Source organism: Colias croceus, chromosome 29 (assembly GCF_905220415.1).
Source record: "Colias croceus chromosome 29, ilColCroc2.1".
NCBI classification, from domain to species: Eukaryota; Metazoa; Arthropoda; class Insecta; order Lepidoptera; family Pieridae; genus Colias; species Colias croceus.
The window spans coordinates 2,724,303-2,745,900 of record NC_059565.1 but is presented as its reverse complement, the minus strand read 5'-3'; the positions used below and the strand labels follow the sequence as shown (position 1 = coordinate 2,745,900).

Sequence of the window (21,598 nt, the reverse complement as noted above, 5' to 3'; positions counted from 1 at the left end):
TATTGAAAATCGTGCATTTATTTGAAATTTGGCATTATAGGTCATTTTAAGTTTACAACTAAGTTTTGACCGTTTTAAATCGTTTTTTTTTGTAGATGGTTAGTAGATAGGGTCTATAGATCTCGCTATTTAATAATAATGCTATTGGTGTTTTATGTCGTGTTTATTCAATGTTTTAAAAGGTTTTTTAATGCTCAGAATAAATTACTTTATGTGTAGCCATTAAAAAAAAACTTTTCTCTCAATGGTTTGAATTAATGTTGTAGAGAAAAAAGTTTTTTAGAATTATAGATTTGATTACAGAAGATGTAAAAATTGATAACATCTCTATTTTATTAAGAGTAACGTTTTTAATATACTTGTATTTTTAACTAGCTGCTCTAAATATAGCCTATGTTCATCAGGGATAATATAGAATTTTAATGGTATTATAATCGGTGCAGTAGTTTCGGAGCCTATTCAATTCATACAAACAAAAAATCAAATTTTTCTTGTAGATTTTCATATTTTTTCACAATTCAAAATTATTTTCATCATATTTACATATACATATTAATTTATACTGAGCATTAAAAAACTAATGTCAATGTCTAAAAATATTAGTGTTAAAGGCCTATAGTTGTAATGAATAAATGTTTTATTGTAATGTTATGTGAATGAATGAATAATTGTGAAATATTTACCGTACAAATAGTTTGTGGTACAAAATATATTTATAGTGAAATTTATGTTTTTAGAATGAATAAAAATAATTTAGATCTGCTGTAAGAAATTATTGAAGTTATACTTCTTTTGGCGCGATGGAGAAAAATGATGAGAGTGAATTGTTACGATGCGCGCGCACACCGACACATAAATTTAACAGCATGAAGTTAGTTCTAGGTGGTATGAAAATTGATAACTATGTTCAAGTTGTATATTCTAGTATTTTTTTCCATACGCCAAAGCAGTATAACTTCTAACGCGTGTACATAAGTACACACACTCTTTTTTTTATTCATTTACAGTGCATTTACATCAAACGGACATCAAACAAGTGTAAACGAAAACTCGTATTCAAAGTTGTTCAGTATTAGAACATTGCATATAATCTTTTCGAACGCACTAAGAACAACGAAAGAATGCTTTACGGCTGTTTAAACTAAAATAATTTTACATAGTGGGGTTAGAATGAGCATTCGCTCGTTTGATGTAAATGCACCGTTAATCTTCTAATGAAATTTTTGTATTTTTGTTAAATAGGTTTGTATAGAATCAATTTTTGCTGAGTAAAGGTTCTGTTAACGTTGAACTATTGGAAAAATTGTTATCATGAGATATTACTTTATATTTGTTCTAAAAAAAGGTCAAGTTAAATCCAAAAAATACACCTAACATGAGATTTTTGAAGTGAAACTTTTTTAGGCGCGTTGAGAGTAAAATTTCAAGGTCGCGTCATGGCAAAACCATCACGTCATGCGGTCATGGTGGTACGATTTTGGTATCTTTGAATCTTGCCAAAGAAGTTTCACTTCTGACACGTATGCTCGACACACACGCTCTTTTTTATTTTATCTATGTTTAATTGTAAAATGTATTTTTCAATAGTTCTGCGTCAATTTAATGTGTACTATAATTTTATAAATAAAAAGGTGTATTTAAATACCTATCTGAATAAAATACAGTCAAATATAAATTATATATTTAATTCTATTTTTGTTGAAAATACACAGAAACAGCCTATTCATTTATCTATCCAATACTATTTATCAAAAAAAAAATTTTTCTGTTTACTTTTACTACAGAAAAAATAAGTATCGTACTTAAATTTTAACTCGATCCAAAATAATGTGTATTTACAGCTTCGTATTTACAATTAAATATGTATATATATGTGTAATGTCCTTAATCGTGAAAAATATACATAATATTATATACTTTCCAAACGGCGAAAATACAAAATTATTTACATGAGATTTATATTTATTATACCGTATTATTTAACTGTAAGATTTTATTTAAATGTTATAAATGTGAATGTGTAATTTATTGTGAAATAAAAATTTAGATATTTATACCGTTTTTTATTTTTCCTTCCACCTCTTATACAGTATGAAAAAATAGGGCACTAACACTATCACTACATAGTATAAAACAAAGTCGCTTTCTATGTCCCTTTGTATGCTTAAATCTGTAAAACTACGCAACGGATTGATGCGGTTTTTTTTAATAGATAGTGTTTCAAGAGGAAGGTTGTAGTAAATAAATTATTAGGTTTTAGACAAAGCGGGCGAAGCCGGGGGCGGTAAGCTAGTATCTAATATAAGAAAGTCGATTTATATATGATTTGTAACAACTGATCCGATTAAAATCAATCTGAGCTGAATATACACTTAAAAAGTACATATTTTACCTATTGATAACAGTATTAGAGACAATTATATACCTTCTGAAAACTCGGCTTGGTTACAGCATATTTTAGCTAAAATTAAGATAAAATATTAATGTCAAGTAACAGCGACTTTATTTTCCATTGTCATTGTTATTGCTAGAGTAATATGGTGCAACTCATATGAGTGGCAGCGCAGCGCATTTTTCACTACCTATCAAACTATTTTCAACTTTGTCCTAATTAAAATAATATTCAAAACCAAATAACAAAAATATATTCCCGAGGACCATCTGCATCGAAGCGTCACATGCGCGCGTGACAAATATTGTCTTTTTTTTCTCTACTGTTTCCTCTTAAGCCTGTCCCAGACAGACGCGGCCTGCGGTGGCGATCTGCTGTTGCCTTCTTGCTTGACCGTGATAACAATATACTGCCGCGGCCGCGGTGGCGGTCATTCTAACCTACAGCGGCACATTAGCTCTCGAGTCTCACCTGCAAGTGGACGTTAGTAATGGCCAATCGTACGAAGTTTTCTTGCTTTTATTGCCCATATTTTGTCTTTAATTCTTTTGTTTTTTTAGTCTTTATGTGATGTATCATACAAAACTGGGTAATTTTGCACTATTTGAATAAACAACTCAGTGTTTATAGGCATAATTTCACGCGGTACACGCGGCCTGTTGCAAAAATTTACAACTGATCGCGTAATGACCGCCTCATGTCCGCGCGCTCATTCACACAGAAGCGGTGGCGGAGAGGGCGGGGCTTGCGGCCGCGGTAAGCCGCGCTGTGACCGCGTCCAGGCCGCGTCTGTCTATGTCGTTCCTAGAACTTTCAAGTCATCCAACTGACCGCCACCGCCACCGCCACCGCAGGCCGCGTCTGTCTGGGACACGCTTTATTATTTTACGAGTAATGTAATCACTAACATGTCAATTCATCATTTTGTTCTCGAATATCACGTGCATCTCGAAAAATTGCAAAACTAATGACAATGAGTGTGTTGAGTAGTCTAACGCGTGCACGCGCATCAGCTAGACGTAGCTAGGCCTTTAGCTCTTAGCTCTCTCGAACTGTGACTAGAAAATCGGTTTCGCATTAGTTTTAACATTTTTTTTATATCTATGCATACTATTATTTTATAGCTGAAGAGTTTGTTTGAACGCACTAATCTCAGGAACTACTTGTCTGATATGAAAAATTATTTCGGTGTTAGATAGCCCATTTATCGAGGAAGGCTATGGGCAATATATAATCACGCTAAGACCAACAGGAGCTGAGCAATGCGGGTAAACCCACGGGGCACAGCTAGTAGAAAATATTCCCCAAACATATTATCTTATTTATTTCCTCTTATTCTATCATATATTATCAAAATGTATTATGGAAGGTTGTAAAATAAAACACACATATGACTTAAAAGTATTATATTAAGTATTAAATACATTAAAATTAACTTTGCGCAGTCAAAATACACAACTACATTCAAAGACGTTTCAGGCATAGGTAGATTACAGATTTCACAAATTCGCTTCAAATAAAACAAATGACATTATTTTCAATTAATATGTTGATAGAAGATTTTGCAATATATAAAGTCTTGTACAAAAACAAATTTTCTTCATTTTTCATATAAAATAAATTAAAATTAGATACATAAGAATAGTTTATATGAATAATAGAAAGATATTACAATAGAAGTAACATTAAGGACATAATAACGCGTCCAGCACCAAAGATAAAAATATATAGTTCTGTCTCTTTCTTTCTATTTTTCATTCAAAACACGAAATGTTGAAAAACAAATTATATTGTTCATAATACTTGAAGAAACTTTTTTATCACTTAAAAGAACGGAAAACTATTGAGTATAAAAAAATTATATTTAATAATCTACTTCTGGATAAGTTCTATTTACCTTATTTGACTGTTATATTACAAATAATCTTTGTAAAAATATACGCCACAAAGTGTTAAACAGGCTATCAGTGACTTAATTATTTTATACATTTCTGAAAAAACAAATGTAATTATTACAATTAACAAAAAGCGTTTGAGACCAGCTAGTCGTATAACTGACTAAAAACATGATGCCGTGACCAAGGGAAATAGGGATTCGTTTTTATTTAAAGAGATTACAATCTTCTAAAAAAAAAATTTTTTTTTTTTTCAATCTTCTATCAACATATTAATCTTCCATAGACAATTATATATTTATTCATCCCACTTCTTGAACTCAAGTCCATCTGGTGGTTTAACTTCAACCTTCTCTTTGGCCACTTGATTCCAGTTTGTGCTTAGAACAGTTCCACCTGATTCCACCTGGAACATAGAAAAATATGGAAATTAATATATTTATTTATTTATTTACTTAATTAATTAATTAATTAATCATACTTGTATTATAAATGCGATAGTAACCTACTAATGTAACTAAAATTATAAATGCGAAAGTTTGTGAGGATGGATGTATGTGTGTGTGTATGTTTGTTACTCTTTCTCGCATTTACCTGAACCGATTACAATGAAATTTGGTATGTAGGTAGCTGAAGACCCAGAATAAGACATGGCTACTTTTTATCCCTGAAATCTCACAGGAACGGGAACTATGGTTTTTCTTTGAAAACGCGGACGAGACCGCGGGTAAAAGAGTAGAGGTACTAACGGTAGAGACTGTAGAGGGTCTAAATGTCTATCATCGGCCGTCATTGTAGATGTTTATTCATAATCGCCGTAATGGCGGCAAACATCGACCATCATTTGTTGGGCCAACGCTGCCCATTGTGAAGAGAGACAGATTGGCTTGGTTAGTAGTGGCCCTGCCTTTTAAGCCAGATCGTGGGTTCGATTCCCACCCGGGGCAAATATTTGTGTGATGAACATAGATGTTTGCTTGGTGTCTGGGTGTTAATTATCTATATAAGTATTTATTTAAAATTATATATGTATGTTTATCAGCCATCTGGTTTCCATAACACAAGCGAAAGCTTAGTATGGGATCAGATCGTGCCGTGTGTGAAAATTGTCCTGAAAATAGTTCTCTTAAGAGCCAATGATACAGTTTCCCAAACTAGATGTCGCTACGTGTCTCCTACATCGCGCTATTGTTTTGTATGGACTGACTAATAAAGAATATTTCGCAAAGACCGTCAATTCAGAGTGTTAACAAAATTAAACAATTTTTGATGGGCCCACCACATTATAACAAATGTTGGATAAGGCCTATATATCTTACTAACTTTCCGCCAGCGGCTTCGCCCGCGTTTCCAAGGAAAAACCCACATAGTTTCCGTTCCCGTGGGATTTCCGGGATAAAACTGTGTTAATCCAAGTACAAATACATCCATCCTCACAAACTTTCGCATTTATAATATTTGTAGGATTCTTCTTCTCCTTTAAATTTATTTTATATATTTACTAGCTTTCCGCCCGCAGCTTCGCCCGCTTTGACTAAAACTTAATAAATTATATATTAAAACCTTCCCATTAAATCACTCTATCTATTAAAAAAACCGCATCAAAATCCGTTGAGTAGTTTTTAAGATTTAAGCATACAAAGGGACATAGGGACAGAAAAAGCGACTTTGTTTTATACTATGTAGGGATATACTAGCTTTCCGCCCGCAGCTTCGCCCGCTTTGTCCGAAACTTAATAAATTATATACCAAAACCTTTCTAGAGAACCACCCTATCTATAAACATTACTTTTTTAAAACAGGATATTTTTTAAACTATATTTATTTGTAAATAAATATACTCACATAACTCTTATTCATGGCTCGTCTAACTTCATCGGAGCCTTCTCCGTATATTTTCTGAAATAAAGCGTTGAGGGCCGCTTCTCCTTCTGGCTTTTCTTCTTCCTCCTGTAATAAATATAAAATTATATTGATTTTTATGATGTTGTAGCGGTAAAAAATTAAAACTTTATTAAAAATTGTTCAGTGGTTTTTAGGCATCATGCAAACAATCAAACAAAAGTTGTACTTTATTACTATTTTTACTCTAAAATATGTTTTTTTTTTTTTATTTATATTAAGTATATAAAAATGCTTGCATGTTTCAAAATCAAAACATGTTTTGATAAAAATGTGAATTAAGAGGGCTTATTCAATTTAACGCAAGTCAAAATCTCCGCGATCTATTACGATAGATCGCGGCTTGCGCTATCCTTTTACTATGAACAGCATAAGTCCACAGGAGAGCGCCGAGCAACATGTCCTCTCTCTGGAAAGGCTCGCTGCCGACTGATTTTAATCGGGTCGCGCGCAGTGTTTTATAGTACTTTAAAAAAAATTGTAGAAAAATAATAGAGGTACCTTAGTTGATTTTTTAAATTTTATCTTATAAGTAAGACGTTCTTTTATTGCAATATGTAAAAATAATATTAAACTAAGTCAAATATCTTGGTGAAAATAATCATTTTGTCGACTATAATTTCTAAAAAAATTCACATTGTTCGGATTTTAATTTCGTAAGTTAGGAGTCCAAAATAAAAAAATCTTTTAACTAACTATTTTAATAAGGATTTTTGCAGTTAGTTAAAAAAAATTGTGTGTTAGATCTGTCAGCGATTTCAGATATTTTTAGCTTCGAAATTGACACTAAAAGCGAAATCAAGTAATCATCGGCTCAGTTATCTTGATGGTATTCACAAATACTGTATTAATTGAAAAAAACTCTTAATTAACTATATAGACAATAAAATTTCCTAAAATTATTAGTAATTCATATGTTTGTAAGATAAGTGGTTGATGGACAATCTGGTTTGAAAAATCACATATTTGAGCCAAACAGCGCACGGACCGCGTACACGGCCTTAAGTTAGGTTTTAATCAAGTTTTTAACAACGACAACATAAACATTGCACTTTCAATTGTTCTCTGTTTTGTTTATGAATTCAATCATACTATAACTATAGTTCTTTATATAGCCTTATAACTTAATTGTATTCTCTTCCAGACAACAAAAGCACAAAAACTAACCATTTTCTTAATATCCTTTTCTATTTTGTCCCAGTCTTTTCTGAATATTTTCGGCGGCTGCTGCGGCCCGGACGCGTCGATAACAGCTTTAAAGTAATAATTATAAATAAATGAGTTTGTACTGACTTTGAAATAAAATAAACATTTGTTACAATAGAACATGCTGTATTAAAAACAAACAATAGTATAACTCGGGCGAGTTAACTAGACACCTGAAAAATAGTCCTGTCCCTTTCACTCCATTCTATAATCACGTGAGAGTGAAAGAGACGGGTATAGGTAGCAGGTGTTAAGTTATCGCGCCCGACTAGTAATGACTGTCTGTGAGGAATGTGTTTGTAAGTGACCAATAGTATTGCTCCACACTAAACTCAAACTCAAACATATATTTATTCAATTAGACTTCTTATAAAAGCACTTTTGAATCGTCATTACATATTTTTAACATTTACCACCGATTCGGAAAGTAGTATCTATGGAGAAGAACCTGCAAGAAACTCCATAGTTGCTCTTTTCAAATCATGTCAATTTAATTTTACATAATATTTTTTCACACAATAATAATACATACCTTGAGGTATGGCCTTAACCTTCTCCTCATTTCCCTCCCCCTCCAGCACGGTCCACCGAATCCCCTCCTTTTTCCTCAATTTGACCTCCACTTTTGACGGACTAACTACATATGTGCACATAGATGGTATAATTTCATGCGCTAGCTCTAGTTCGAGGCTGTATTCTGAATCTGTGTTTGGCAGTGGACTTGATATTGAGAGCTGTGGAGATAATATTAAATAAGATATAAATTTATTGCCAATAACAATTAAGTGATAAGGCAGCCAAATAAGTTGTACTGACTTTTTCTATGAGTAATTTGTAACAGAGATTGTGTTTTGGCATTTATTTATTGCCACAACGCAATGTGCAGGTTCAATGAGCAACAGCACGATTTTGGCGTGACAACAAACAATTGTTATAATGGAAACAATGTCTGTTTCCAACAATCAATAATTAATCGATACAACATTGTTGGAACGCACCCTTACTTACTTATTACTTACTAGATTGCTTGATTAAATTGTTAATATAAAGATAAGGCTGCATTGCATTATATCATAATTACCTAAAATCCATTAATTATTACCTAAATGTAGAAAGTTAGATTTATAATTTATATTACTTACACTCCGTTCCCCATAATAAACTTTAATTTTATCGCTTGGTGCATTCTTAATGAGTATTGTTACAACTACAAATGCATCTGTTTGGTACCAGTCATGTTTGATTTTTGGTTTCGCTGCCTGAAATTTAAACATTTATAAGTTAGTGTACAATAATTAATCTACACTAATATTATAAAGAGGAAAACTTTGTTTGTTTGTTTGATTGTAATGAATAAATAACCTACTGGACCGATTTTAAAAATTCTTTCACCATTCGAAAGCTACATTATCCACAAGTAATATTATAGGCTATATATTATCACGCTAAGACCAACAGGAGTGGAGCGGCACAGCTAGTATTGTTATAAAAACATACTTTAATAAGTGAGTCAAAAATAATGTCTTATGAAATTGTTGTAGTCACTGATCATAGAGCTCTTAGATACAAAGTTCTAATTAAAATTATTACCTATGTTAAACGGGTAAAAATCGTGTCTAAATGAAGCATTAACATACAGGTATAGATAAAAAGATTGTATAAAAAATTATTATCAAATTATTCTCAGCAATCCATAAAATTTGAGAGCAAGTTTTTTTTTAGGAGGCCATGGCCAACACAGCCATTAAGGAATTGCAACATTAGAGTCATTGCGATACTCATACTGAAAAGATAAATTACTATGCTATGTACATACTGCAAAGGACTTTTTTTTTGCAAAGGACTTATGATCAAATTTTTATTTAAAAAATAATTAGATGTATTGCTACAAAATATTTACTTTCTTTATCCTTTCACTTGCAATTCTTATATTTATCATCTAAATGCTTAACCGTGTGTGACTGAATTCCTCTATTTTATTTAAAGAACCCAAAAGCTTATATGTTTTGCCTTTAATTTTTATAAATAAAAGTTGAAATACAATCAACAGGTGAAGGTAAGTAAAATAATTAAAATTAAGAGGATGATCGTAGTGGTTATAGTTTAACTTTTTATACAAGTTAGATTTTTATAAGTTTAATATTGATAAACCAAATTTTAGACAAGATAAATAAAAAAAATTAAATTGTTTACCTCAACAACGGGATTTTCTTTCGAATCTCCCATTCTTCAAGCGTTTGTTTTCTTAATTCGTTAACTCTTAATAGCAGTCAGCAAGCAAAAGCTTTCTCTGAGACAAAAATAGAATCAACGAGAGGCTCTTTTTCACAACAAAATGACAATAAATATTTTTTTCAGTTTTCACCCGGCTACCTACGACTTTTCTAGATATGTCAAATGTCAAGTGTCAAAATCTTCTCGACTGTTCCACAGATTATTCAAAACGTTAATACAGATAATAAATTTATGTATATTTTATACAGTTTGTTTAAATAGACGTACTGAAAATAATAGATATTACATGTTACAATGCTTTCCGTACGTACCTACACATTTTAGAATAAATCAATGCTTATTCTAAATCAATATTTACAATAAATATGAGTACAGTGGCGTATTTCCAAACTAAACATAGCCAGAACGCAACCATAGGAAACTGCTCGTGTATACTTTGTAATTTGTAATGTTGTTTTTAAGTTTGTTATTACAATATATACACCAATTTTGCGTACTGATCGTGTATACTGTGTAACGCGTGTATGTTGTGTAACGATCAGTACGCAAAACTATATATACCTACTACACCCATTGAGATATACATATGGAGAGACACCGCCTACATCACTTACGTTCCGCTCACCATAAGCTATATGGCTTAACTGCACGCTCATTTTTTATTTGTTTTAAGGTGAAACTTAAGTAAACTTAGGTAAGCTTAGGAAAACAAATAGGTAACAGATAAGGTTACCTATGGGTTAGGTTAGGTTCGTGTATTTTTAACTACACAAAAATAGTCGTCTTGCAACCGTCTTCTTCTGGTCTTATTAGATTCTTACCTTACATTTTAGCACTATTGTCAATTATTGTAAGTCGTGCTGTATAGTCGGGAACGAAAGCATCCTCGATACAAAAAATATACGATCAGTACGCACACAAGTACGCAACATTACATACTCATGCATTGTTATAATAGATTTAAAAACAGCAATACAATAATATAAATGCGAGCAATGGAAAGACGACGCGCTTACTCCGAAACATACACGATTAGTCCGCATGCGTACTGGCGCTGTATGTTTTGGAGCGCTATTCTTACTTACTTCACTACAAAGTATACGCGAGTATTTGCGTAATATTGTTGTATAGATTGGAAGAACTTTGTAAAAAAGTTATTTCCAAACTATACGTGATTAGTTTCACACCGTTGCGTGCTGGCCTTGTATAGTTTGGAAAGACGCAGTACAGTGTGGTATAGCTGTGAATCTTACTGTGAATAGCAACTCTATATTTTGACACAAAATAAGAAGACAATAATTGACAGCTGTGGGCTGTGATTGACATTGACGTTATCAGCTGTTATTGAAAGGTGTCAAGGGTGTTTGCTGTCCGGTGTCGTATTTTGCTTTGGGCATACATATCGAATTATTAAAAATAAATAAATAACAGTGAGTTTATAGCTATTTACATTATATCATACATTTAATTGCATTAAGTTATCAGGGTCGCATCATGCGGGTAAGTACCTAGGAAAAAAATGCAAAGTAGAACGATTTTATCTTTTATTTTGAAGATTTTGAAGATATCTCCATTTATTTACATTGTTTATTTGATGATTACACAAAGGAACTCAATTGTATCTATTTATGTTGAGATAAAGATATTTTGTACTTGTCTTGTCAGTATGGTTATCAGACATTGTTTGAATTACATTAAAGATGGTTGAATCTATTCAATACCTATTTAAAATTACGTGTTTATTTTTTCATGTCTATTATGTACTAACATATATTATTTAATGTATCAGATAGTACATATTTTATTAATAGGTATAAAATATGTAACTATGCCTTGAAAAATAAACTAAATATTGATGCCATTTTTTTCAGCTTTGGGCTCCACTCTTAAAAAAAATAATTAATATAGAGCAAAGATTCTACAGTAAAATGACTGCTAAAAGAATCGCCGTCTGCCAAATGACATCTGTTGCTGATAAATCAAAGAATTTAGAAGTTGTTACCCAACTAGTCAGTGATGCTGCAAAAGATAATGCACAGGTATATATTTAGATGTACGTAATTATGTGTAACTAGCTTTCCACCCGCGGCTCCGCCCGCGCAGTCAAAGAAAAACCCGCATAGTTCCTGTTCCCGTGGGATTCCCGGAATAAAACCTATCCTATGTCCTGGGCTAAAAAGTAGCCTATGTCTCGGGTAACAAAATATCTCTATACCAAATTTCATGCAAATTGGTTCAGTAGTTAAAGCGTGATTGAGTAACAGACAGACAGTCAGAGTTACTTTTGCATTTATAATATAAGTATGGATTAATCATTTTTCTGGTAAAAGGACAATAAAAAATGTTGTGTGGTTTTATGAAACCACTGTAAAAGTGAAACTTTTTTTCACACTATAGACATTTAACTAAAAATTATCTTATTTGTACGATAATTATCGTACGTATCGTGCGTCACGCGACATGCGCTACACAGACCAAAAAGTTTGAGACGATGTAATAAAAGTTTCACTTTAAAAACTTAACCAAAATATAGCCTATGATAATAGTAAGAACTTTCAAAATCTTGAAATTTATGCGATATGGTTATGTACATGGTTTTTTATAATAAATACTAGTAGCGTAATATTACTTTTAAACATTAATAATATGAAATCAATTTTTTCTAATCACTAGCATGTATACAATCACATTTTTAATTATAATTTTGAAAATAAGCTTAAAAATAAATAATTTAAATTTATCATACCGTTAACTCTTGCATTATTTCATATCCAACAAGATTTAAATCTTTTTTTAAATACTCAGCTCATGAGCTACAAATACTTTTTAGTTGCTGAAAAAAGTTGATTTTTATTATGTTTTTGCAGATGATATTCTTCCCAGAAGCATGTGATTTTATTTGTGACAATAAAAAGGATACCCTAGCTTCTGCAGAACCAATTCTAACTGGCAATACTGTCAAGCAGTATAGAGATTTGGCAGCAAAACATAATGTCTGGTTGTCTATGGGTGGTGTACATGAAAAGGTAATTTTTGAGTAACATAGATTTCATAGTCTATGGCTTATTTGAGATTTTAGTTTTGAATTCTCTATCGAATATTAATTAATACAAGACAACTCAATAGTTTACTAAGGATTTGGAATTATTTAGTAAACTCTCAATGACAATTATTTTTTGAAGTGAAACTTCTTGAGGTGCGTTGAGAGTAAAATTTTTGAGACGTTGAGACAAAAAATCGCGAAAAGATAAAAAATCGTCGCCTTAGTAGTAGGTGTAAGGCGACGATTTTTTATCTTTTAATTGATATTGTTTTGTAACTTTGAATCTTGCCAAAGAAGTTTCACTTCTGACACCTGTGCTTGGAACCAAAATAAAACAAAGAGTGTGTGCTTTTTTATGTAAAAACTAGCAATAAAAATAACATTCTTTTCAGGATGAATCAAACCCAAATAAAATGTTCAACACGCACATAATAATAAATAACAATGGTGAAATAGTTCAAACATATAGGAAATTGCATTTATTTGACGTAGAGATACCGGAGAAGAATATACGCCTTAAAGAGAGTGATTTTTGCACGCCAGGCAAACATATTGTGACCCCTGTTGACAGCCCTGTAGGAAAAATAGGTAAAAATTTACAAAAGTAGCTTTTTCCTTTTTATGATTCTTAAATTTTAGCGCTTTTAAGTTATTCTCCATAAGAAATGCCTTCGATTCAACCCTTTCACGTTTTATTTTGGCAACAAAATCTAGTGTATCAACATTGTGTATGCAAAAATTAACGAAATTTATCCAAATTAAGCCTACAATTTTAAACACGTTTGACTTAAGCATGTGCTCTTTGTGTTTGTATGATGGTGTGCACTTGTGTGAGCATTTATGTGTATCTGCGATTATTTTCGTATCTGTGTGTGTGCTACAAAATATTCTTTATTCTTTTTCAGGTCTAGCAATATGTTACGACATGCGATTTCCGGAACTAAGCACAACATTGGGTACATTCAATGCGGATATATTAACTTACCCATCTGCATTTACTTATGCTACGGGAGAAGCGCATTGGCATGTGCTTTTGAGGTTAGATTTTTTTAATTTTTTGAAGTGAAACTTCTTTATCGGGGTTGGAAAAAAATTTAGTGTAACATTTTTTCGTTACGCGTGACATTTTTCCGTTACGCGCCATCTTTTTCTTATCCCTACCACGCGTGATTCGACGTATTTCCGTAAAGTTGCATATATGTAGTAATTTTTTTTTAAATAAGGTCATAAAGAAGTTTCACTTCTTACGTCGCACACATTTTTCATTTTATTTCAGAGCGCGCGCAATAGAAAATCAGTGTTATGTAATAGCCGCCGCGCAGACCGGGCAACACAACACAAAGCGTCGTTCCTACGGGCATGCACTATGTATCAGCCCCTGGGGCGAAGTCCTAGCGGATTGTGGGGAATCCGCCCCGCGGTATGCGCTAGCGGAGTTGGGCGCAGGGCTCTCAGTGCGGAGGGACATGCCCGTGTGGAGGCATCGACGGTGATTTTTTTAGTGATTAAATGTTTTTAACTTTTTATGGCGTTTTTGCAAGTATTTTGAGAAATATGTGACTTTTTTTTTTAAAACAGTAATTTTTTTATAAAAAATAATGATTTCTTTTGGGATTTTTGTGAGTAGCAGTAAAGTTTTTGATTTGATCAAGAGTTATGCAGAATAAGATTTTTGAAGAATTTGTACAAGTCAACAAGTGATTATCAAATGGTGACAGTGTATGAAAATGGAACAGTGATATTTTATAAATTACTAGCTTACCGCCCGCGGCTTCGCCCGCTTTCTCTAAAACGGTTTGAGATTTAAACTATCCTATCTCTCAAGTTGGATCGAACTGCACATGGTGTGCGAATTTTATTATAATCGGTTAAGTGGTTTAGGAGTCCATTGAGGTCAAACATTGTGACACGAGATTTATATTACCTAGTCTGGTCATAAGTTCTGTCACATATGTTCTATTAAATAAACAAAAAGTTACTTTTATATATTTATTGTTTTATATGTGGCAATAAAGCTTACATATTACTTAATAATTTCGTATAAAAATTATTCAAAATGGCATCCAAGTTTTGCGATATAAGCTTTCAACCTCCGCGGCCAGTTGTCTATCGCAGCACGCACCATGTCCATGTTCATTTCAGCAGCTTCTTTAATAATGGATGCTTTGGGTGACTCCAAATTTGGGTGAGATTTAGCGCAGGTTCTCTCCTCTAAATATTACCAGATTTTATAATCCGGAGGATTCAGGTCCGGGCTAGAAGATGACAAATCTTCATGACGAATGATGTCAATCTGACGGGCGGCTAGCCAGTTTTGGATACTCTTGGCTTTGTGGGCAGTTGCTGAGTCCTGCTGGAATACCCAGTGTTGATTTTTTAACATGTTCAGAAAAGGAGGCTTAACGAGGTTTGTCAGAACCGTATTTTGGTAAACATTGGAACTTATTTTCACACCCTTTTCACTGAAAAACACCTCTGTTAGACTAAAATAAGACACTTCCCGGAAAACCATTACTGATAAGGGGTGATGGCCACGTTGGACTCGAGATTCACATTGTCAAGCTTCTTCATTACTGTGGGTATACACTTTGATATTCTGTTTGTTGCAGCACTCCTCCACAGTAAAAAATTTTTCATCTGAAAACAGGATTTCACGATACATTTTTCTCGCGTATCGTTAATGTAAGCGCGACATTTATCCAGCCTTAATTTCTTCAAGCGTGTGTTAAGACGATGCGATGTTGTTCTACAATAAGCCCATAGACCTAGGTCCTCGTTCAACACCTTTTTAACTGTGGTACTGCTAAGGCCCATCTCCAGTGCTAACTGTTTTCGATTTCGGACCGGACTTTTCCTTATTAGCACCTTTATTGCATTTATTACTGCCGTCATCCAAATCGTACGACAAAGACCACTTCTATTCCTATCTTCTACTCTTGAATCTTACTTAAATCGTTTTATAGTGCAATAAAAAAATATCTGTGTTATTTGTAAATTTTAAAGCAAACTGAAAATTTCTCTTGGTGCGTAACCGCTACGATGCAGAGCGAGAACAGCGACTCTGTCTTCTTTTTGCGTCCACTACATTGTAACAAATACGTTATTCTAATAAAACGTGTCGTTTTTTAACGCGTCAAATAATCTAAAATCATACGTGAAAAATAAATTTGCGGTAAACATTAAAAATTAGAAAATATAACATGATGACAGAACTTATGACCAGACTAGTTATATTAAGAAAATAACAGTAACAAAATTGTTTGTGTTAAACGTGTTTAATTGAAAAATTATCTTATTAATATTTATAAGCACTCATAATATTTTTTTATTATAACCAAACTTTTTTTCAGCCCAGACGTATATTCACTCTACGCGTTAAGCCTCCGTAAGGACCTCTTAGCAGAACACACAGACAAAATTACACCCACAGAGAATCGAACCCCCGAACCCAATAACGAAGAACCAATGAATGTATTTGGTCATGTCAAAGTACCAGAGAGCTGTGTGTTTTATAAATCTAAGTTGACGTATGCTTTTGTAAACTTGAGGTAAGTGTTATTACTGGTATGTCTTAATTAATTTTGACGTGACAAAGTCTTATAAATTGGTTTGCCGGGTGACACTTCAAGAAACTGCGTTACGCTCCGCTCACGTTATGCGCTCACAATGAGAGCGAGTGAGAGGCACGCGTCCCTTCCACTCGGGCATGGTTAGCCCGCCTAAGAGCGAGAGAGACAGACATAAAAAGTCGTAGTCACGTAAAACCTTCGCCCGTATACCGACTTTACAGGCAACCAATTTTTTTCATCTTAAAATATATTTTGAAGAAAAACCTGAAGTTATTTATTCGTCTCCTAACTTATTCCAAATTCGAGTCTATCAAGACCAAAATTTCATCCAAATTTGTCCAGTAATTGAGTTTGCTACTAGTGAGGCAATTTTCTTCATCGATTACAAACCTTCAAGTACATATATATTTAATATACAAGTAGCGAAATATTAAAAAAAGCGTATGTGCCAGATACCAAAATCGTCGCCTTACTCCATCATTCACTTCAAATATACAAAAACTACATAATTTTTCTAGAAGCACTTCTTCGAGCGCGTTGAGAGTAAAATTTCAAGCTCGCATCATGGGGAAAGGCGACGATTTTGACATCTTTGAATCTTGCCAAAAATGTTTCACTTCTGACACGTGCGCTCGGCATGCGTCTTTTTTATTTTTCTTTACATAAAGGTGTGTAATTCCGGGTCACGTGCTTATAGCACCGATACGACTGGCCGAGAGAAATAAAGATTTGACAGATGAAGAGGCAGAAGATTTCTTTAAAACCATTCGGTTTATACAAAAGGTATTTTAAAGAGTTTTCTAATAAGCGTATACAGTAGAATTTAAACATTACTGCCACGAAATAAGGTGTTAATTTCAATGAATGTTTTATACGATCCCGTACATTTTTTGTCGACCATTTAATATTATTTTACCAAAATTACAACAATCCATAAGTCTACAATTTATCAAGCCAGTAATTAATCATTTCAGCCAACAAAACTGTTTCCACTAATCAACAATCAATCAGTCACCAAACAAACAAACAATCAATCCATCAATCACCAATCAACCAATCAATCACCAATCATACAACAATCAATCGATTTTTCGTTTTCAGTTAATGGAAAAAGTACACAAAACAGAATCATGTACAGTCACAATACAAGACGGGCCAGATGCAGGACAGACTGTTAGAGTAAGTTTATTTTTTTTATTAGCTAGCATTCCGCCCCGTCTTTGCCCATGGTACATAAATATAGGGTGGAATCAAATGACCCTGGTACTTGAAATACTGGAGATTGTAAATTTTGTTGAAAGGAAACATGCCTTTATTTTTAAGAAGATATATAACAGTATTAAAGTTTTCGAAAATTCATTTGCCACGACCGGAAAAATCTTTAAATGAATTTCCATAAATATTATATTACAAAAAATATAACGAACAAAAAAAAAGGTTGTAAATTTTGTTTAATCGGTTTATGATTTATATGGTGTTGTGATACAAATTGTGTTATATTAATATTTATTTTTACACAACTTGCAGCATTTACATTGTCACATTTTACCAAGAAGAAAAGGGGATTTCATAGAGAACGATCACATTTATTTGGAACTTGCAAAACATGATCAGTAAGTGTATTTTATTTTGTTGTAAGAACTTAATTCATTATTTAACTAATTAATAACAAACCCGCATAGTTCCCGTTCCCGTGGGATTTCCGGGATTGCGTCATTTTCCCGGGATAAAAAGTAGCCTATGTCGTTTCTCGTACGTATCAAAATATCTTCATACCAAATTTCATAAAAATTGGTTCAGTAGTTTAGGCGTGATTGAGTAACAGACGGACAGACAGACAGAGTTGCTTTCGCATTTATAATATTAGTATGGATTCAAAACTGAAGCCGTCGATTTTTTTGAGTCTCAACGGCTTAAACAATATTTTCACTGACATCTTATAGCTTATATTATAAGGAAAACATAAAAGAGGAAAGTCAAAATCAATAAATTTATTTTTAGTTTCACACCCAAATATCCAGGAAAGCCAGCTAGAAGTTTAGAAGAAATGCGAACAGAAGCAAACATGTTGAGAGAAGAGATAAAGAAGATGGCGGATGAAGAGAGATAGAAAGAGATAGATAGATGTTTATGTAAAAATTGTATAATAAGAGAATTAATAAATTATAAGTTTCATGCGTTGTTTTATTTTCTAATTTTCACCATTTGCTAATGTCCCTGATAGACTTTAATAGTTTTGAGTTGAAACTTCTTTAGGCGCGTTGAGAGTAAAATTTCAAGGTCGCGTCATGGCAATACCCTCACGTCATGGAATAAGGCGACGATTTTGATCTTTGAATGTTGCCAAAGAAGTTTAATTTCTGACACGTGTGCTCAGCACACACGCTCTTTTTTATGTAAATTTTCATTTTATTTATAAATAGATTTCCGTCCGCGCAAAGGAAATTCGGTAAAAAGTATTTATATATTTGTACAATTATAACTGACAGATAAGTTAAATAGAACATAACAGAGTGATATAAATAATAAACGACATAGTATAAAACAAAGGCGTTCCTGCTGTCTGTCTGTTTGTATCTTAAAAAGTACGCAACGGATTTTAATATTTCTTAATACATAGTGGTTTCAGAGGTTTATATACACAATATCAAATAGGTATAGCATACTATATTGAGTACTAGCTTTCCGCCCGCGGCTTCGCCTACTTTATTAATAAAATTATATGTATACTAAAACCTTCCTCTTGAATCACTCTACTCAAAAAGCCGTTGCTTAGTTTTTAAGATTTAAGCATACGTTTACATAGGGATATAGGAACAGAGAAAGCGACTTTGTAGGGGAAGTGGGCCCAAAGGGGGCACCTTACCGGAAAATTAAAAAAAATAAGGTTTGAAAAGAAGTTAAACCATTTATTTTTTTGCAAAAAGTTCCATTACTAAATACTTTTGAATGCTAAGTGGTTAAATTTGTCAAAAGTTAAAGTATATAATAATTATAAACAGTTTAGTAAAAGCCTACGATTGCCTGCTTTGCCCGAAGGGGAGGCCTAAAGCGGGCTTTCGTTTAGGGCAAAACGGGCAGTAGTTGGGTAAAGCGGGCAGACCTGGATTTAAACAGCAGATTCCAAAATATACAGCCACAAATAATATATATAATAAATGTAAAAGACAAAAATATTTTATAAGTTACGTATTTCAAACAGTCACACAATTATTTATAAATTTATATATGAAACAAAGGAACGTAAAAAATAAAAGTCTCATATAGTCTCATTACAAAATTAAAAATAATTTTATAATTGGCATTAATGATGAAACAAATTATTAAGGTCGGCATAACATGTGAACGACAAGTATTTAAACAAAATAATTCCTAAAATAATGTGCCTAATAGGTAGGTAAGTATACAAGTTCCATAAATTCTTGTTTAGACAGCCCGTAAAATAAAGAGTCCACGTATTCCAAAAGCTCCATATCTTTTTCCGTAGAAAAGACAGTAGTAAACCTACCAAGCTCATAACACGAACGATTTAAGATGTCTTTGTGATGTCGTTCTTGGAATCCCATATTTAGTTGCTACTTTTTTGACAGGTTTTCCTAACTCTTGCACTTCTCGCATTGCTTGCTGCATAGTTGAGCGTTACCATGAGGCTTGTGAAGTTTTACGCTTATATTTACTAACCATCTGAAAGGAAAAAGCAATTTAACAAAAGAATGTATGTGTGTGTAATGAATGAAAGAAAGAATGTAAGTGAATTTTAGCGGACGGGGCAAAGCGGGCGCGTGCCCGCTTTACCCTGCCCGCTTTGCCTTTTTCGACATACGAAAGGTTCAGACGAAATTATAACATCAAAATTTTTAGACACGTGTCTTTTTATGGAACTAAAATACGGCCAGATAGCCACTTAATAACTTACAAATTTTGGATAAAGGATTGTAAGCACCAAAATAAAAAGAACACATATTACATACCTTGCAATATTTTTCAAAAATCATCGAAAAACATTTATTTGTTGTAGCTTGTAAATGCGTGCTCGCAAGCGAATCGAATGACTGCCGCGAGGTGGGAGGGGTGAAGGGATCGTGCTCACGCGTCGCGCGCGCGCCATTATTTAAAATTACGATACTATACTGAGTGCCCGCTTTAGGCTATGTGCCCACTTTAGGCCTCCTTCCCCTACTATCACAGATATTATAAAACTATATAAATTTATTGAATCATTCATCAAATCAATCGAATGCCATAAAAGCAAAAATATAAATCATTATAATACTATACTAATTACTAGTAGTATAAACATTGCACCCATTCGAAGCCGGGGCGCATCGCTAGTGTTATATAATCTCAGATATAATCCATAGAGAACAATTTATTAAAACAAGGTCTTCCATTAAAACAGACGCTGAATATCTGTCGGCACTTTTGTATCGTGATAGATACAATTAAAAAATGACGTTACTTAAGTGGTTCATACAAGTGCGGTTTTATTATGTAATCTATTGATTTTATTGCAACTATGGTGTGGTATAGACTGTACTTTAGATTTAGAGCTAGCGCGCATGAGCAACTTTTGTCTCCGCAACTATTTTGTCTCTCCCGTTTTTTATAAAATCCGCCCTTTTTATCACGCTTTTAGTACATTCATTATGTTTGTATGTTACCGATACCGACTCCTTTAGACGCGAATCTGCCCCCCTAGCCAAGTGGCTTTCTTTTAGCGTAGCGTTCAATAGAATAGACTACGAATGTATGAGCCACTTGGCTAGGGGGGCTGACCCACTTTAAACGGTCAGATATAATTCAAACTTTGTACACTTCTAAAGAATCGATTACAATAAAATAACTTCATGAGGTGGCATCGCTTCAAACGCTAAATGAAGAGATGATTGGTTCTTTACAAACACATCCCACGCTACGCATCCTCGCACATCTCTTGTGGAAAAGCACCCTTATACGGAACCCTACTAACCTATATAATGGAAGTCATAAATGCAATCTAGTAAATAGTGTACCATATACTACTTATTTAATTAGTAACAAACACCGCATCAAACTAGTATCTCTATAATCCTGTATAAACAAAGAGAAGCTGATATTAAAATAAAAGCGTAATAAAATACATGTTCAAATATAATTTAATTACAATTGAGCTATTTTAATCTTATTTTATACCTAAAAGACGTCATGTTTTTGATAAATAAGAGGCGGCGTAAATAGTGTAAATTTTTGTATAATTTATTAGTTTAGTTTGTATTTCGTAAAAAAAAATTAACAAAGATATTCGTTACGCATATTGAAGAACTAGCTTCCGCCCGCGACTCCGTCCGCGCGGAAAAATTAAGAAAAGTTAAGATTT

At 33.1% G+C, this 21,598-nt stretch overlaps 2 protein-coding genes and 1 long non-coding RNA gene across 3 annotated transcripts; 1 reads left to right on the top strand and 2 right to left on the bottom strand.

Moving 5' to 3' along the window:
- Positions 1 to 3,783: 3,783 nt before the first annotated feature.
- Positions 3,784 to 9,791, bottom strand: LOC123704377 (protein SGT1 homolog). Its single transcript, XM_045652735.1, has 6 exons — positions 9,589 to 9,791; positions 8,538 to 8,654; positions 7,928 to 8,129; positions 7,357 to 7,442; positions 6,133 to 6,237; positions 3,784 to 4,693 (listed from the first exon to the last, which is right to left on the bottom strand). The coding sequence occupies exons 1-6, from the start codon at positions 9,619 to 9,621 to the stop codon at positions 4,586 to 4,588; spliced, it is 651 nt and encodes a 216-aa protein (XP_045508691.1). The 5' UTR covers positions 9,622 to 9,791; the 3' UTR covers positions 3,784 to 4,585.
- Positions 9,792 to 10,982: 1,191 nt separating this feature from the next.
- On the top strand, positions 10,983 to 18,390 carry LOC123704376 (nitrilase and fragile histidine triad fusion protein NitFhit). The gene is made up of 11 exons (XM_045652734.1): positions 10,983 to 11,130; positions 11,502 to 11,669; positions 12,498 to 12,656; positions 13,066 to 13,261; positions 13,579 to 13,711; positions 13,950 to 14,162; positions 16,024 to 16,221; positions 16,911 to 17,025; positions 17,344 to 17,421; positions 17,770 to 17,855; positions 18,244 to 18,390. The coding sequence occupies exons 1-11, from the start codon at positions 11,125 to 11,127 to the stop codon at positions 18,350 to 18,352; spliced, it is 1,461 nt and encodes a 486-aa protein (XP_045508690.1). The 5' UTR covers positions 10,983 to 11,124; the 3' UTR covers positions 18,353 to 18,390.
- Positions 18,391 to 19,656: 1,266 nt separating this feature from the next.
- LOC123704386 lies at positions 19,657 to 20,414 on the bottom strand. Its single transcript, XR_006753121.1, has 2 exons — positions 20,214 to 20,414; positions 19,657 to 19,926 (listed from the first exon to the last, which is right to left on the bottom strand). It is a non-coding gene; the product is annotated as an uncharacterized LOC123704386 (long non-coding RNA).
- Between the last annotated feature and the right edge of the window lie 1,184 nt (positions 20,415 to 21,598).

Excerpts from the sequence above, each read along its gene's own strand:
- LOC123704377 (XM_045652735.1), bottom strand. The coding sequence starts at position 9,621 with ATGGGAGATTCGAAAGAAAATCCCGTTGTTGAG. Across the intron at positions 8,655-9,588 it reads AAGAAAATCCCGTTGTTGAG|GCAGCGAAACCAAAAATCAA; the intron begins GTAAACAATTTA and ends TTTAAATTTCAG. Across the intron at positions 8,130-8,537 it reads TTTATTATGGGGAACGGAGT|CTCTCAATATCAAGTCCACT; the intron begins GTAAGTAATATA and ends TTATCTCCACAG.
- LOC123704376 (XM_045652734.1), top strand. Across the intron at positions 11,670-12,497 it reads CTGCAAAAGATAATGCACAG|ATGATATTCTTCCCAGAAGC; the intron begins GTATATATTTAG and ends ATGTTTTTGCAG. Across the intron at positions 14,163-16,023 it reads CCCGTGTGGAGGCATCGACG|CCCAGACGTATATTCACTCT; the intron begins GTGATTTTTTTA and ends ACTTTTTTTCAG.